Raw genomic sequence first — 15,802 nt, forward strand, 5'->3', positions numbered from 1 at the left:
GGGGGGGCACCTTGTTTACCTTGACTTTTGTGTGTCGGAAATTCAAAGTTCACTTGACTAATGCAGCATGTAAAACTGATCCAGCCATGACAAAGCAATAAAAATGTTCAGATCAACAATCCTCAGTTACAATATGCTGTGACTGTAACTCGACACATCCCGCAGCTGCTTCACAGTAAGAAAGATAAACAACTTTATTTTGCTGTGAAGCTCTTGTAGGAAGTGTTGTGTGAAGTTTCCCTTTGTGGCTGGCTGCTCTTACCAGTTAAGAAATTATCAAAAATAGTATGTATAACATAGTATATATAGGGAGTTGAAATTGGAAATTGGAAATTTGCAAATTAAAGTTGCTTTTCCTTAAGAGAGTATTCAGCATTGATCCATTATTATGTCGGGGTCAGAAAAGATGTGTTTAAATTTTGATATGATGCAAAGTCCTGACAGATTTTCATATAAGAACTCATTTACTATAGAATTCAGGTGATTACAACTGATTACTTTAGATGCATCAATCCTTCTCAGACAAGACCACAACCACTAAAACATCTCATGTCCTCTTATTTCTAGCTGGGTAAAGTTTACGGTATCGAGTCCCATGTGCTGTCACCTGCGGAAACCAAGGACCTGTACCCTCTGATGAACGTTGATGATCTGTATGGAACCCTGTATGTACCAAAAGATGGGACCATGGACCCAGCAGGAACCTGCACCACCCTGTCCAGAGCTGCCTCCGCCAGGGGAGCCACGGTAATGTGCAGTGATATGTTGACTGGACCATGGATATACTTCATATATTACAGTGGATGTACTCATTTGTTAGTGCAGTCTGATAAACCAAATAAAGATTGGTTACCCTCCAGAAGTTATAGCATACTTAAATTTATTATTTTGAGAACATCAGAATGCATAGTTCTCTGTGCACTTTGCATCATGTTACAGCACGTTAATTGTCATGTATTTTGGTCATTCAGTATACTTTCGTTTGGCTCTAGCATGTCATTTGTGCTAATTTTCTCTGGTGTGTGTGTGTGTGTGTGTGTGTGTGTGTGTGTGTGTGTGTGTGTGTGTGTGTGTGTGTGTGTGTGTGACATAACACAGTAAAAATCGCACACTTAATAGCACCCTTATCTGAACAAGAGAATATAGTGTAGATACCCATTTCATAACCTTGTGTTCAGCTAAACATTAATTGCTGATTCAAACAGACCAGGACTTAAATGGCAGTCAGTAAATGCAACGCGTAAAGCCGCATTTCTTCTGTCTATGACCTGCATGTTTATGATGATCAATGCTGTTGTAGGGCATTTTATGTAAAAGTTGCATCCAGTCTACTGTGTTATTACATTGAGCACAAATTCAGCACAATACAGTGACATTGAGTCTCTCTGTCTCTCTTTGTCTCTCTCTCTCGCAAAAATCATGAAAAATCATAACCACCTTGCTTCAAAGGGAAAAGCTATTTCAAACCACTTTGCAGTCTCTCCTTCACTTGCCTTCTCCTTCGCAAAAAGGCAAAGCTTTTTTATTTCTTTTTATTTATAAAATGCAGGCTTGAGGCCTTAGTCTGACTTTTTGGCCTCTGAAGGGACCTAATTTATTCAAGAACACTGTACTAAAAATAACCAAAATTGTCTATAATTTTTCTTAAACAATTATGTCACAATTCCTGGAGTACCTTTACATAGCCTTACAATGCTAAAGCCACTTGAAAATTCTAAAAACCATGTGATTTTTGTGTGGCAGACTAACATGCACTTTAGTGTGCTAGTTGCTATCCGAGAATTACCTTACATGTTTATAGCATTATCAAGAATTTTACATCAGTTCATTGTATAGTAATCTATGAGGATTTATGAAAATGGGAGTATGAAGTGAGAGAAATTGTTTCCATATTGTGTCACACTTCTTTCATAGCAGCGTTGGAGAACACAAGGCTACACTTGGGAATAGAAATCTTATCACATGCACAGTAGGCAGATATTACAAATATTATGTGATTGATTTACTGTACAACTCCTTTGTGCAGTAAATACAGTGACTTCTGCAAGCGTGGAGCAGCACACATACAGTATCTCCATGTCGCATGTGAATAACTCCTCAATGTCCTCTTTAAATCAGGTGATCGAGAACTGCCCTGTGACTGGTATTCAAGTGAGGACAGATGACCTTGGGGTGAAGAGGGTGAAGGCAGTCGAGACCTCTCATGGGACCATTGAGACGCCTTGTGTGGTGAATTGTGCAGGTGAGATTCAGACGAGATCAGCAAACCAATTATCCCAAAGACATAAAAAAAACCCGGGCTGACAAGAATTTTGGTTTTGTTTGAGACGTACAAAAAAAGACACTGTGCCGTGCACTGTGCACAGTTTGCGATAAGGTAATGTTGATGCAGCTCACGGAGATGTAAAGGAGTGTTAATTGAATGATCTCGCTGCTGATGGAAGTATGGCAAGTGAAGGAGAGACTCCAAAGTGGTTTGAAATAGCTTTTCCTCAGGAAGCAAGGCGGTTATGATTTTTCGTGATTTTTCACTTTTTGTCTGTTTGCTTCGTGCAGGTGTGTGGGCCACCAAGCTGGGGGAAATGGCCGGAGTCAAGGTGCCTCTCATAGCAATGCATCATGCCTACGTAGTGACAGAGAGAATTGAAGGCATACAGGTAGGACCGCCACCTGTCAAATCTAAACAGCTTGCCTGTGGTTAAAAATATGTTACACTAAAAATAAAAATGAGCATTGGCGCACCGTTGTGTAGGCCCTGGTAGCATGCTGGCAAATGACAAATGACTCAGTTTTTTTGAGTCCAAGAATTCTTGTATTGTTGTTAATATAAGACACATTAGAGTTAGCTGTAATCTTCTGTTTTCCATCTGTTTCTGTTTTCTATCTTCAAGGTTGGACTTTTGTTGAAATACACAGATGCCTTAACTTTACTCATGCATTATAATTGTAGAGCTTGGTAATGTAGCTACATTTTTAAAAATAAGCGCAGACAAATTTTATTATTGCATAAAGCAGGATGATGTTTCCAGCAATTTATAACCTCTCAAAACAAGCTATAAGTTGTTTGATTTGTTTGATTGTATTTGTAATGACACACCATTATTACCTTGTGACAGTTGTAGAATATGTTTCATTATGAAATGAAATATATCCACCATTCACCTTATTTAAATTATTTTGTACTTAGTATTTACTTCAAGGTCTCCTACTTCACTGAAGCTTTAGCGTTGTCCTTCATTTTTAAGTCGCTTAGGATAAAAGCTTATGTGAAATGAGTAAATATAAATGTAAAATATTTCTGAAAATGCAAATTTATATTTTGAAGAAATGGACACAACAGTTTCGTCTCCTTAGGTAACAATTTTCAGGTGAGTCGCTCAGTATTAGAAGTTGTGCACAACACGTGACTTTATGGTGTGGTAACTTGAACTGCAGGCTGAGGAATAAGCTGGTTAGAGTATTTGGCATTGCCAGCAAAATAATTGGGAGGTGCCAGATGAAACCGAGTGAGCTGTGTAAAGCCAGGACAAGAGACAAAGCCTTAAGCATCCTGACTGACAGTTCTCATCCTTTATTTTCTCAGTTTAAAGTTCTGAAGGCACCATGCGTGCCTTTGGCAACCAAAACTACTTTAAGGAAGTCTTTTATTCCAATTGCAATCAGCATTGTTAAAGCTGTACAACAAATTTTGCTCTACAGTATCTGTGTTATGTTTTAATGTTTCATGCTTTATGTTAATTACATTACCTCAATGTTTACTTGTTCACTATAGTGATCCCCAGACTTTTGTCTTAATGGTATCTTGTTGCCACGTCTGTTTTTTCACTTGTTTTTACCTTTTCTCATGCTGCTTTTGTGTTTTGGTGAGCCACAACATAACACAACATATTGTATTGTGTTCTATTCTATGGCTAATTAGCATAATTTACAATGCATTATTCAGTCTTCCCTATAGACTGTATTATTGTAATTTAGATTTTATTGTTAATTTAATTCCCCCATGGAGACACAAATTCCTTCATCTGTATGTATTAGGTTTATATGACAAACAGGGGGCACTCTGACCACATAAATTTCAGCCTGTAATAGCCCAGACTGTTAGGGTGTGTTGGAATTGTGTGTGTGTGTGTGTGTGTGTGTGTGTGTGTGTGTGTGAGAAAGAGAAAAGGGGATTGTTTTGTTTGTATACATAAATGTTAGTTTTGTGTGTGTGTGCATGCGTGCGTGCGTGCATGCGTGTGTGTGTGTGGCCTCTATGTGAAGATTTAACACATGTCTGACATGGCTCCACTGTAACTGTGTGACTGTGAGTCTTGTGTGCTAGATTTAGTTAGTGTACACATGCATAACTGTGCTCATCCTCTACAGGCTGGTGGTTTTAGACGGGCTGTCAGAGCTTCGCTGTGTTATGTAGTTTAAGAGCAGCTTAACCAGCATTACTGCTACATCATGTACCCTGACAACAGCCCACACACAAAATGACACACTCACATACTCAGATGCTGTGAGGAAATCTGTTGCTACCAGGGTTTCCAACTTCAGGTCAAACATCAAATGCTGACCGCAGCTGTGTGTGTGAATAGATGTGACTTTGCCCTGAAAGGCTGTGGTGCCTTGAAAAAAAAAAAAAAGCCAGCTTGCTGATAGTAACTGGTGTTTGTTTTCATCTGTGTGAATAGATGAAGAACAGAATGGTTTGCAGCGCTCAGTATTGATCACATGGAGTAAACTGACTGGCTGTAGGAGAGGAGAGAGGAAAGGAGCAGATTGGCTTTTACTAAATGTAGTGAGTCGTTTTCCAAATGTCAGCTTGTTCACTGGTATTTGGGTTTTGTACACAGAGAGCCAATCGACTTTGGAGTGAAAAACACTCACAACAGAATGAATACAAATGACCAAACATTCTTCAAGTGTAATTATTCATTAGACGCTTGCACAAGGTTATTTACCTGGATGCGGAGGATGACTGTTTCCCTCTGCTGTGTTTTAAAAAGAACATTTCATGGTTTGTCAGTTGCTGCGATACCATACCGAGATAGTTTGTTATGGTATGTCATGGTATGTGCCACTGGTGCTGTAAAGATTTTAAGGATGTTATGTCCTGTACTGTGTGAAGTACCAAGACACACTGAATACCATGTGAGAATCTGAATGGTGGCAGATATATTAAGAACCTTTCTTTGTGTCATGTCCTGTCCTCTAAAACAGAAAATTATTGGACTAATTCATTTTTTGATAATATTTTGAATGCTTCCCCTGTAATTTTCACTCTTTGCAGAACATGCCAAATGTCAGGGACCATGATGCATCTGTGTACCTTCGCCTCCAAGGTGACGCCCTGTCTGTGGGTGGCTATGAACAGAACCCCATCTTCTGGGACGAGGTAAGCTTGAATATAGTGTAATGATTAACCATCTCATTCTCTGTCAATAGATTTTCGACTCTGAAACGTCACATATCGACTGTCTGCTTGCCTGAGTGAGAGACATGACGTAATGTCTGTCTTGTTTGACATAAAATCAAATACTTCAATTAGGTAACTGAAAAAACTTTAATCCTGTTTATATACTTCTCATTCTCTCTGTCAGTGTGACCTCATCTCTTATTTACTCTGTTTTCCTTCCCTGGTCTTCATTACTTACTGCTGCATTAGCTTGGAGGTCAAACTGTATTCATAACAGGACTCATAAACCTCTGTGTGTGTGTGTGTGTGTGTGTGTGTGTGTGTGTGTGTGTGTGTGTGTGTGTGTGTGTGTTCACAGTGGTGGAAGAAGGAATTGAGCTCCTTCATACAAGTGGCAATATTATCATTTTATTCATTACTTTATGTGTAAGGTCCTGCATTCAAAATAAAAGTACAGAGATGGTATCAGCGAAATGTACCATAAAAGAATAGTTCAACATTTTGGGCAATATGTTTATTTGATTTCTTGCCAAAAGTTGAATGAGAACATTGATACATACAGAGTTCTCTGTAGCCAGGCGGCAGCTAGCCTAGCTTAACATAAAGAATGGAAGTAAGGGAAAACAGCTAGCCTAGCTCGCACTAAAGTTATATTGTAAAAGAAGCTGGTAGGTATCAGCACCACTTAAGCTCAATAAAGAACACGTTGTATCTCTTTAGTTTAATCCATACAAAAACAAAATAGTATAGAAACAACATTTGTGGTTACGTTTTGACAGAGCCAGGCTAGTCACTTTCCCTGTTCCTAGTCTTTGCGCTAAGCTAGGTAGCTGCTGGTTCTAGCTTCATATTTAGAGTACAAAGTTAAGGGTGGTATCAATCCTCTCATCTGAGCCTCGGCAAAGTGAATAAGCATATTCCCCAAAATGTTGAATAATTTGTATGGAGCTGGACTCGGGGTGTGTTTAAATAAGCTTAGCTTGAAGACTGGAGGCCGGGGGTACAGCTAATATGCCTAAAAAAGTGCCTAAAATATGCGTGGTCTAAAGCTGACTTATCTTACTTGTAATGCAAAAAAGGAATAGAACTGAAAACTGTAGTCAAATACTGAATTTTCTTCCATGGCTTGTGTAAAGACATGATTAAAAACTGACTTGAAAAGTTTTTTTTCTTTTTGTTTTATAAATTCATATTAAGTTATCAAAAAATGTTGTGTTCTGTTGTCATCCATGATGAAACTCATTACTTGTCTTATTACCTTCACACGAGATATTTCAATTCTAATAGGCAAAATACCAAAGAGGATAAACCCATTGATTTTAATGACCCCATAACCATTCTTTTAGCACCACCCACAAACCTTTATATTTTTAGCTTCACTACTGGTGAAATCGCTTTTATTGAAACATTAGAACCAAAGCAAGACTGTAAATGACTGAAATAACAAATTGTGACTCTTTAAAGAGGTGGCTGACTTTGGAGATTGATCTTTGAATCGACATATGGTCTTGGAACACAGGTGAAAAACAGGTTATTAGTGCAGTTTGTTCGCAGTTTGTTTGGTGGCAGGCCCCTCTTCTCCTTTTCCTGTCCTGGAGTTCCACACTTAAAGCTCTTCACTCCTCAGTCACTCCTGTTTGATTTTATTCCTCTATCTGTCCCTCCTTCAAATTTGTTCTCTTACAAAGTTTCGTAATCCTGGACCCCTACCATTCACAGACAAGGATTACTATCTGGTCAACCTGCTCATATGTGAAAATGAGCTATAGAAATGCAAATGAAGGATTGCCAAGTGCTGATATCAAAACCATGTAACTCTAATAAAGGGTACAGAGACCAAAAATGTTAATATAATGTAAATAATAAAAAATATATTTAGTCTCAGTTTCTATAAAAGGAGACTGTTTTTTGCAGGACACTGATAATATCTTCTTGCCTCTGAGTGACTTCATGACTTTCTGTCTTTCCGTCTGGCTGCCTCCCTGTCTACAGACTTCTCAGTGGTTTTACATTTTAGAGGATTTCTTTGTGCAAAAGCAGCTTCTTTTGTTCTCATTCTGCAGCTGAGCGTTGCTTTGATGTCTTGAGGCGGATGGAGGAAGAAAGAGAGGAGATACAGAAAGGAGAATTAGCAGGGAGACGGGGAGAGAATAGAGGATGCCTAGTGAGTGAAGATGAGCAGGATCGATGGCTTGGGAGGGATTGAGAGAAGTGGGATGTCTAGGACAAAGAGCACGGCTCCTCAGATACTCCAGTTGAGTGTCAGTGCTCGGTAATAATGCAGAATTCTTTGTTCACATGAAAGCAGCTGCTGTCAGTGCGCACATCCATGTGACGCCCAAGTCTTAATCAAAACTGAAAGCATCACCATTGACGTTCATTGTACAGTCACAGGAGCTCCTTTCAGTATGCCCTTTGCACTTCTGTCTAACTTCAGACTTCTAGCTCAAAGAATTGCTCATATTTAACACATTTACCATTTTAGGCAGTAAGTTGACGCTGTTGTCAGGCGTGATATGGCAGTGACTCCAAAAAAGCGGTCGCTCTCTGAAAGTAAGAGAATGACTCCTTTTTGTGGGGAGTGGGAGTTGCATTCCACCATCGAGGAGCCGGGATGGAGAGGAGTCAAGTTTGAGTGGAGGGCTGATCAGATCAGTGTCAGGATATAGGGAGAAATGCGTGACTGATTAAAATGGCAGCACAGAGCACAAGCTGGTGTGCTGGACTTTTCGATTTTGAGCACCCTGAGTCAGCCAGATTAGTGTAGGAGGGGAGACTTTTAAAGGCGAGGCTGTCTGCGCTTGCTCGGCATGAGTTGTAGGAGCTAAAGGCCGCATTTTGGCCCGGCTGACAAGGAGGGAGTTGCAGAAGTCCAGATGGGAGCAAATTAAAGCTTGAGCAAGGACCTGAGAGGGAAGGGTCTGATTTGACAGATGTTGATTCCCTGGTGAGAGAGTAGATTCAACAGACTCTTAACAGGATGCGTTGCGGCTGCAGTGTGCACCGCACTCACACAGTATCATGTTTTAACTTGGGATGAAGTGACTAATGTTTCCGTCAACAGTGATGAGGAAGAAAAAGGAAATAGAGCACATCAGTAAATATGACATTTACTTTGCGGTGGTGCACCGGCATTGAACATCCACAAGTCTACTTTGGTAGTGTGGATTAATTTTGTGGGAAATATGAACCAAACAGCCAGAGTTGAGTATTTTTTTGGAATTTCTCTGTGTTCATTTTGGAGAAAGAAAACAAAACAACAGTTACAATTTAAAAAGACACCATTGTACAGCACTTGGCATTTTAGGTACTGATTTGAATTTTTTCACAATTTCTCCTTCTAATTTTTGGAATAGAAGGTGTTTTTTCTTGTTTATGAATATCAATGTGTTCTTGCAGCACGATACATAATTTTCTGGGAAACATGAAATCAGTGTGAAAATGAGTTTAGAATTTGAGGTAGTTTTGTAAGACAATGTGTAAAAACAACAGCTTTTTTTGACGCGCTTGTGTTTTGGCAGCATTAGAAAACTAAGTACTTGCATATATTTCTGCTTTTAAAGTTACAGGCAATAAGAATGTCATGCATTTGTCTGTGTTTTCTCTCCCAGGTCTCTGATAAGTTTGCCTTCAGTTTGTTTGACCTGGACTGGGATGTGTTCATGCAACATATTGAGGGTGCAATCAACAGAGTCCCTAATCTGGAGCAGACTGGAATCAAGTCCACCGTCTGTGGACCAGGTACACGCGTACAAGCACACATGCACACACCAGCACACACCCACACACGCAGACATACAGCAGTTCCACAGAAAAATCCTGCAGGTCCTTCTTGCAAATGTCTTATAACATTATGCATTACAGCAGGGAACAAGCAACTTTAATGACACTTCTTCTAATTTAAAAATGAAATGTATCCATCTATGATATATCTTATTCACTGCTCCCATACTGCTCTTGCTCATGAATACGTAAACTAGCAGGCTATGTTTCATGTTTGTAGAGGAGCTGGTTTGAATAACTCAAGCCTGACTCCTTGTCCAGGCAATATCACGTTGCCATGTTGGTTGAGTGAGCTGATCTGTCGCTGTGCAGCCTGAAGAGTTTCAGTATCAAATGGGATTTTTCATCATCATATTGTGATGCAGCTGAGCTGTTTGGAGTGTGTGTGAGTGAATGATTTTATGAGGTGAAACAAGTGACACCTGAAACAAACTTTGACACAAATGCACACACATATCTAGACAGACAGAAGACAGAAAACAGAGAAATGGAGAAGGAAATCTGAGAAGGACAGAATGAAAGAGCTATTCATAACATTCATAGAGATATAAAGAGGGAAAGAAAGACAGATGGATAACAACATAAATAGAGAGATGAAATGTAGAAAAACAATGATGAAGAAAAAACAAAAAGGTCAAATCAATAAAGCTCAGAGCTCAGAGGGAGATGAAACTCGGATAACAAGGAGATACAAATTAGGAGTCTTGACATTGTCATTGTAGGTCTCCCCAGCTGTGACGCTTGCTTTAAGGCAGCTATCGTTTCATTTCAAACGTATATACATGATAAGTACACCACACTGAGCAATTAATATCCATAGTGAGCTTACTGAGCCCTCGACTGTTTCCTTGGCGAGAAAGTGGCAGAATAGAGAAGCACTCTCAACCATGATCCAGGTATTATGAGTACCAAAAGTACCTTTGGTGAGGATAGAGCAAAGAAAAATATAAAAGTGTTGGGGTAATTTCCTTCTTCAAAAGACTGGTTCAGGATTAAGTTTAAAGGTTAGCAATGTTTTCTTTGTCATTTTCAGCAGGCAGTTGAATATGGCAAGGGACCATCTTCATGTGTACCATAATACACATGTGAGTGTGTGTGCACCATATGGGAGGGAGAGTGAATGCATGTGTGTATTTTTAACCCGGGTGAATGAAGTACTTGACTTTGGATCTCTCTCTCTTTAAGTTCACTTCAATGGCACAACTATTGCACTTATATATTTATGTGCTCCCTGGGCTCTCTCTCTCTCTCTCTCTCTATCTCTTGACTATAAGACTTGAAAGACAGAGAGGACACATAAATGTCACTGGAGCTTTTACACAAAAAATACAAGTATTCTTATGTACAATGTTTCACCTCAGTGGTTTGTTTGTGTATCCTAAATTTGTTTCCACTGTTACCTACAAAGTTTCTCTCTCTGTCCATTCTGTCAGAATCATTCACAGCAGACCATAAGCCGCTGATGGGAGAAGCACCAGAGGTCAGAGGTTTCTTCCTGGGATGTGGCTTCAACAGTGCTGGTAAGTGCTGTGGGGGCAGAAAGATTGGAAAGGGGGGCTTTTAGAGAAACAAAAGGATAAAAAGGGAGAGAAATAAAGAGTGCATGATGATAAGAGAGAGTGTAAAGACATCTCCAGTCAACCTATTAAGTTCACAAACTGTGAAGACTTTGAAATACTTCTTGGTTTAGAGCTTTCCCTTGAGGAAACAATGAAGTGATAGAGCTAAAAAAGGTCAGAGGAATTTTCAAAGAAAGTAAATAAACAGGATGAAAACAAGCAGGGAGAAATGGTCAAAGAGTGTTTTTCCTAGACTTTAACCCAGCCTTCATCAATCTCTGTGGATACTCTCAAGATACAAATGAATAATGTAGTGCTTTTGGAGTCCATGGAGGACACACACAAACACATACTCGTACAAACAACAGCTCAAGTCATTCCACCGCTTCACTCACAGATGAGCTTACCTCTGACATTAGACAGGAAGGAATGTGAGCATCTCAGCAATTTGAAAAACATGGGTAGAGGGGGTGTAAAGGGTAAAGTAATTGCCATTAGTGTTAACAAACAGTTGAGAGAAAGCTTTTTTTTCCTGCATCAGAGCAAATGATTACTGGGTTGAGCACTACAGTTTGACAATGGCTTCGGAGCTGCAGAGAGGTGGAGTCCCTAAGTGACACATGACATTTACATCTACTCTTTTGGCAGATGCTTTTATCCAAAGTGACTTACAAGTGAGGGATAACACTCGAGACCTTGGAGTAAGCACTAAGTACTGAATCTGTTCAATAAGACAAAGCAAAAGTAGACCAAGTAAATAAGTGCACAGTAAGTGTGTCATTTTAGGGTCTTAGAGGTGTTAGGAGAGGAGGTGCTTTCGAGTTTTGAGTTCAGCTAGATGGGGAAGAATTTAGTCTGTGGGCAAGTGTTAGTGGCTTGAATTTGATTTGGGCAGTTTTGAGGTTGATCAAAAACCAGATCTGCTACCGCATTCTCAACCATCTGTAAGGCTTTCACTGTGCATGATGGGATACCACCTATTAGGAGGGTAGTCAGTAAGTGAGTCAGTAAGGCCTGATTTTTATTATGTTGTATGGTGTAAAGCAGCGTGACCAGGAAACAGATGCAACATGTTCAGAGAAGGATAGCCGGTCAAACATGACACCCACCCAGGTTTCTTGCAACCTTGGTTGGGGTGAGAGATGAAGATGAAGAGATGGAGGGATGATTTTGATGTTGATATTGTGATGGAGAGATCGATTGGCCAAGATGTCCTAGAATTCAGTCTAAGCAAGGTTTAGTTGAACGTGGCGTTCGTCGTTCTTCACCGAGATTGTTGGGCACCTGGCGGAAAGAGAGGTATAGTTATGTATCGTCTGTGTAGCAGTGAAATGAAAGTCCATGCAAACGGATAATCCAAAGAGGTGGTGTATATTGCAAAGAGAAGGGGCCCCAGCACAGAGCCTAGGGGCAGCCCTGTGGATAGGCAATGGATATGGATGCTTGTCCTTGCCAAGACACATTGAAAGAGAATGCCCTTTGAGGTTGGATTCCTTAATGTTCTTTTTTGCTTTAGAAGTGTAGATTTGTGTTAGGTCCTTGCAAATTGATTATGAATCCTTAATGTTCTTCAGCACCTCCTCCTTTGCTCTCTTATTCCCGAATCACTTTTCATTCTGACCACCAGTCTGATCATAGGTCAGTTAGTTATCCATTATCAAGTTACGAGGGCTCATATGCTTCTGTCCCTGAGCTGCTGGTTCATTTTATATCTCGTGCATTTTGACTCATACCTTATTCATTAGGTATTAAAACACTGCTGAAACTATTTGGTGATTAAGCAATTAGTCTATTAACATAAAGAATAAAGCTAAAAAAGAATGGTCCAAACACCGTCCACATATCTGATGTACGTACTTGCACTCCGCGTCTGTCAATCACTCTTCCCCTTGTCTCTATGTCCCTCTAGCATGGGACACAAAAACACATGCATGCACATAAACCCCCACAGCTTATTTGGCTCAAGGCAAGGCAAGAAACGGGGGATAATTCATAAACCACAGGGTAAAAATCGGTTCACATATAAAAAAAAAAAAAAATCCATCATTGAGTGCTCTGTAACTTTTTAAGCCTCCAGTTGATTTGTTTTACTTGGTGGGGTTCATTTGTACTTCCAAACAAGCTGCACCACCATCTTGTTAATAATCACAGCCAGGAGCACCTTCCCAGGTATTATGGGTAGCTGAGACTTTTTTTTTTTTTTTTTTTTTAAATCACATTAAAAGGAACAGAAAGTAGCCTGTATTAAGGCAGGACACTATGCAGGCTGAGAAAACCATTGGGTTCAGTGGCATGATGCTTTTTGCGAGGATAGTCAGTGACGCAAAAAGCATCAAGATCTCATTCCCAGATCTTGTTACAGTTGCACTTTGGTGGAGGATATAGAGGAGCTCAGCCTGAAACATTCACCTCTTACCAATCACAGTTTTTATAATTTGTAGGTGAAGTAATGTCTACACCTCAAAGTTACACAGTGTTGCTGTTTATTTACAGGTTAAACTAAGGAGGTACATTGTACGATAAATGATGCTGGTAGCCAGCTTTTTTTTAAACTTTAGACAGAACAAAGCTGGCTGTTTCTCCGTGCCACCAATCTTTAGAAATCCTGACTCCATCTCCAGACTAAATGTGCAGACATTGGGTTGGTAAAACAATTTTTCAAAATGTACCTTTAAATGTAACCGAAGCATCTAGAAAAATTTAATTTGTTAATGTTTTTTGGGTTGACAGTGGGTACGTCAGTACGCACCATTCTTGTGAACATGATGGCTCAGTAAAGCCTTGAGGGTATTTCTTTAAAATTTATGATGAACTGATGTCATAAGCGATAACATTTTATATCCGAATGGTCAAAGGTCAGCTGCACTATAATATAATGTTCTGCAAAAACATTTTTCTGGCAATTATTCAATGCTATACCTCAGGAATTTTTCCTGCAACTTGGCTGGTTGGTGGAGGCATGTAACTGCAAACTTGGTAATTCTAGCTCAAACAAATTTGGCACTGTGTTTACCTAGATATCCAACTGTCTTTGCACATGCAAATCACAAATACATGGTTACTGGGCTGCTATGATAAAGAGGAATTTATACAATTATGTGTGTTTTGTTTCCCTCTTTAAAAGCATCTTTTAAATCGACTAATAGATTGCTATCATTGTAAATGCGAACGTCAGAAAAGAGGGAGAGAGCAGATATCCAAAGACAATCTGAGAGAAATGCAGAAGAGAGGAGAGAGAATGAAGGATAATGACATAGAAAGGAACAAATGTTTGCACAGCATAAACGAACAATAATAGAGTGAGAAACCGATAGCAAGCACAAAGGCGGAGAGGAAGGGTGACAACATGAGTGGAGGCACGAGCATGAGGGTTCACACGCAGATTCACGCTCACACATCAGCGTGGTTATCTTTGGTGACATTTATCAGTGCCACCTTGTCTTGCTGGTTGTCTCCACAACGTCTTGGGAGAACTTGATTGCCCCCCCCCCCCCCGCCACACCCCACCCCTCTCGCCTTCCTCCCTCTATCTCCCCATCCCTGCACTCATGTATCCATCCATCCCGCCCGCCATTCAAACGTCCACCCAGGCTTGACCCGGAGTGACAGTGGCCACAGATGAGTGAGGCGATGAGAGATGGAGGGAGAGGGGATGCTGTGAGAGGTGGAGATAGAGGGATGAAGGAGGGATGCAAGGACACACTGGTCGTGCTGCTGCATATTGATGTTGTGCTCGCAGCACATGTAGGAGTGTGTGCGTATATGTGCACAGCCATGCACACACGCGTGCACGCACGCACGCACGCACGCACACACAGACATATGATATATGCAAATTACCAGCAACACAGCACAAGAAGGGGGTTGCTAAAAGGGAGCAGCTCATTAAGCCAGCAGTTTTGGGACTGAATGGATAAAATATTGAATTGCCAGGGTTTGTTGGTTGGTGGAGTTGAAATAAACAGAATGCTGCAGCCGTTGGTTGCAGCTGATGAGGTCAGATTGCTTAGGGGCAGCTGTGAGCAAGGGTCAAATGATGGAACAAAGGTCAAAACATCCTCTGTAGGTTGGATGACATATAGAGGCTGTGGCAGAGGACAAACACTCTTGTCTTCTCTTCTTTTCTCTTCTCTTCTTTTCTCTTCTCTTCTTTTCTATTCTCTTCTTTTCTCTTCTCTTCTCTTCTCTTCCGAAGTAGCGCTTGTGCAGTGGACCCAGTAAACTGTGATAATCGGATTAAAAACTCTGTTTATTCTGCAAATAACAATTATTTTCATTATCAGTTAATTTGCCACTTTTTTTTTTTTTAATTGACCGCTGAATCACTTAATTTATAAAATGTGAATGTCTCTGCCCAAGGTGACGTCTTTTGTTTTGTTCATATCATCAGTGCAAAATAGTGCTGTCACCTCTGGGAACTTATAATGGACGTATTTCTCTTTTTTCTGCCATTTTGATCGACTAAACAATTATTCAAAGACAGATTTATTGAAAGTGGAAATCATTAGTAATGTAATCCCAATCCAAAACCCAAAGATATTACAATATTAGATAATATTATGATGTATAATTATATATAAAGACAGATAAAAAGCAAATACTCATGTTCACGAAGTTAGAACCAGCAAGCCTTTTATTGATGTTTAATTTGATTAATCAACTAATTTCTTCAGCAGTAGTTAATGAGTTTTCTGTAAGGAATGGGTTGTGATGCTGTTCGTAACAGTTTCTGTGTCATCCTTGCTCTTTTTGTGTCAGGTATGATGCTGGGGGGTGGTTGTGGTAGAGAGCTGGCTCACTGGATCATACACGGCCGTCCTGAAAAGGATATGTATGGATACGACATCAGGTACATCAATGTACACAAAAACTGTATAGAAACACATAAAGGTCATGAGCATTGGCAGTTACCACAGAAAGTTTGTGGTGCCACTCTACAAAGCTGAACATGATTTTGACCTTCTGATTTTATCAAAGGGCAGCAGGAACCAGAATAGTAATGAAGTTTTAATGAAGTCTGAATGATTGTGACTTTTAATGATCCTTAATCTTTTGA

General features: G+C 40.0%; 1 protein-coding gene across 3 annotated transcripts in view; it reads left to right on the top strand.

Annotated features, from left to right (window-relative positions):
• Positions 1 to 15,802, top strand: part of sardh (sarcosine dehydrogenase) — a 40,811-nt gene that overhangs the window by 4,905 nt on the left and 20,104 nt on the right. For all 3 annotated transcript variants that reach the window (XM_023421282.2, XM_087177973.1, XM_087177974.1), the window contains 7 exons: positions 568 to 747; positions 2,119 to 2,242; positions 2,557 to 2,657; positions 5,279 to 5,383; positions 9,016 to 9,145; positions 10,621 to 10,707; positions 15,505 to 15,595. In XM_023421282.2, coding sequence (XP_023277050.1) covers positions 568 to 747; positions 2,119 to 2,242; positions 2,557 to 2,657; positions 5,279 to 5,383; positions 9,016 to 9,145; positions 10,621 to 10,707; positions 15,505 to 15,595 — 818 coding nt within the window. The remainder of the gene's footprint in view (positions 1 to 567; positions 748 to 2,118; positions 2,243 to 2,556; positions 2,658 to 5,278; positions 5,384 to 9,015; positions 9,146 to 10,620; positions 10,708 to 15,504; positions 15,596 to 15,802) is intronic.

The sequence above is a fragment of the Seriola lalandi genome, unplaced genomic scaffold (assembly GCF_002814215.2).
Source record: "Seriola lalandi dorsalis isolate HSWRI2012SDOR001 ecotype SW California unplaced genomic scaffold, Sedor1 jcf7180002054671, whole genome shotgun sequence".
In the NCBI taxonomy this organism is placed as follows: domain Eukaryota; kingdom Metazoa; phylum Chordata; class Actinopteri; order Carangiformes; family Carangidae; genus Seriola; species Seriola lalandi.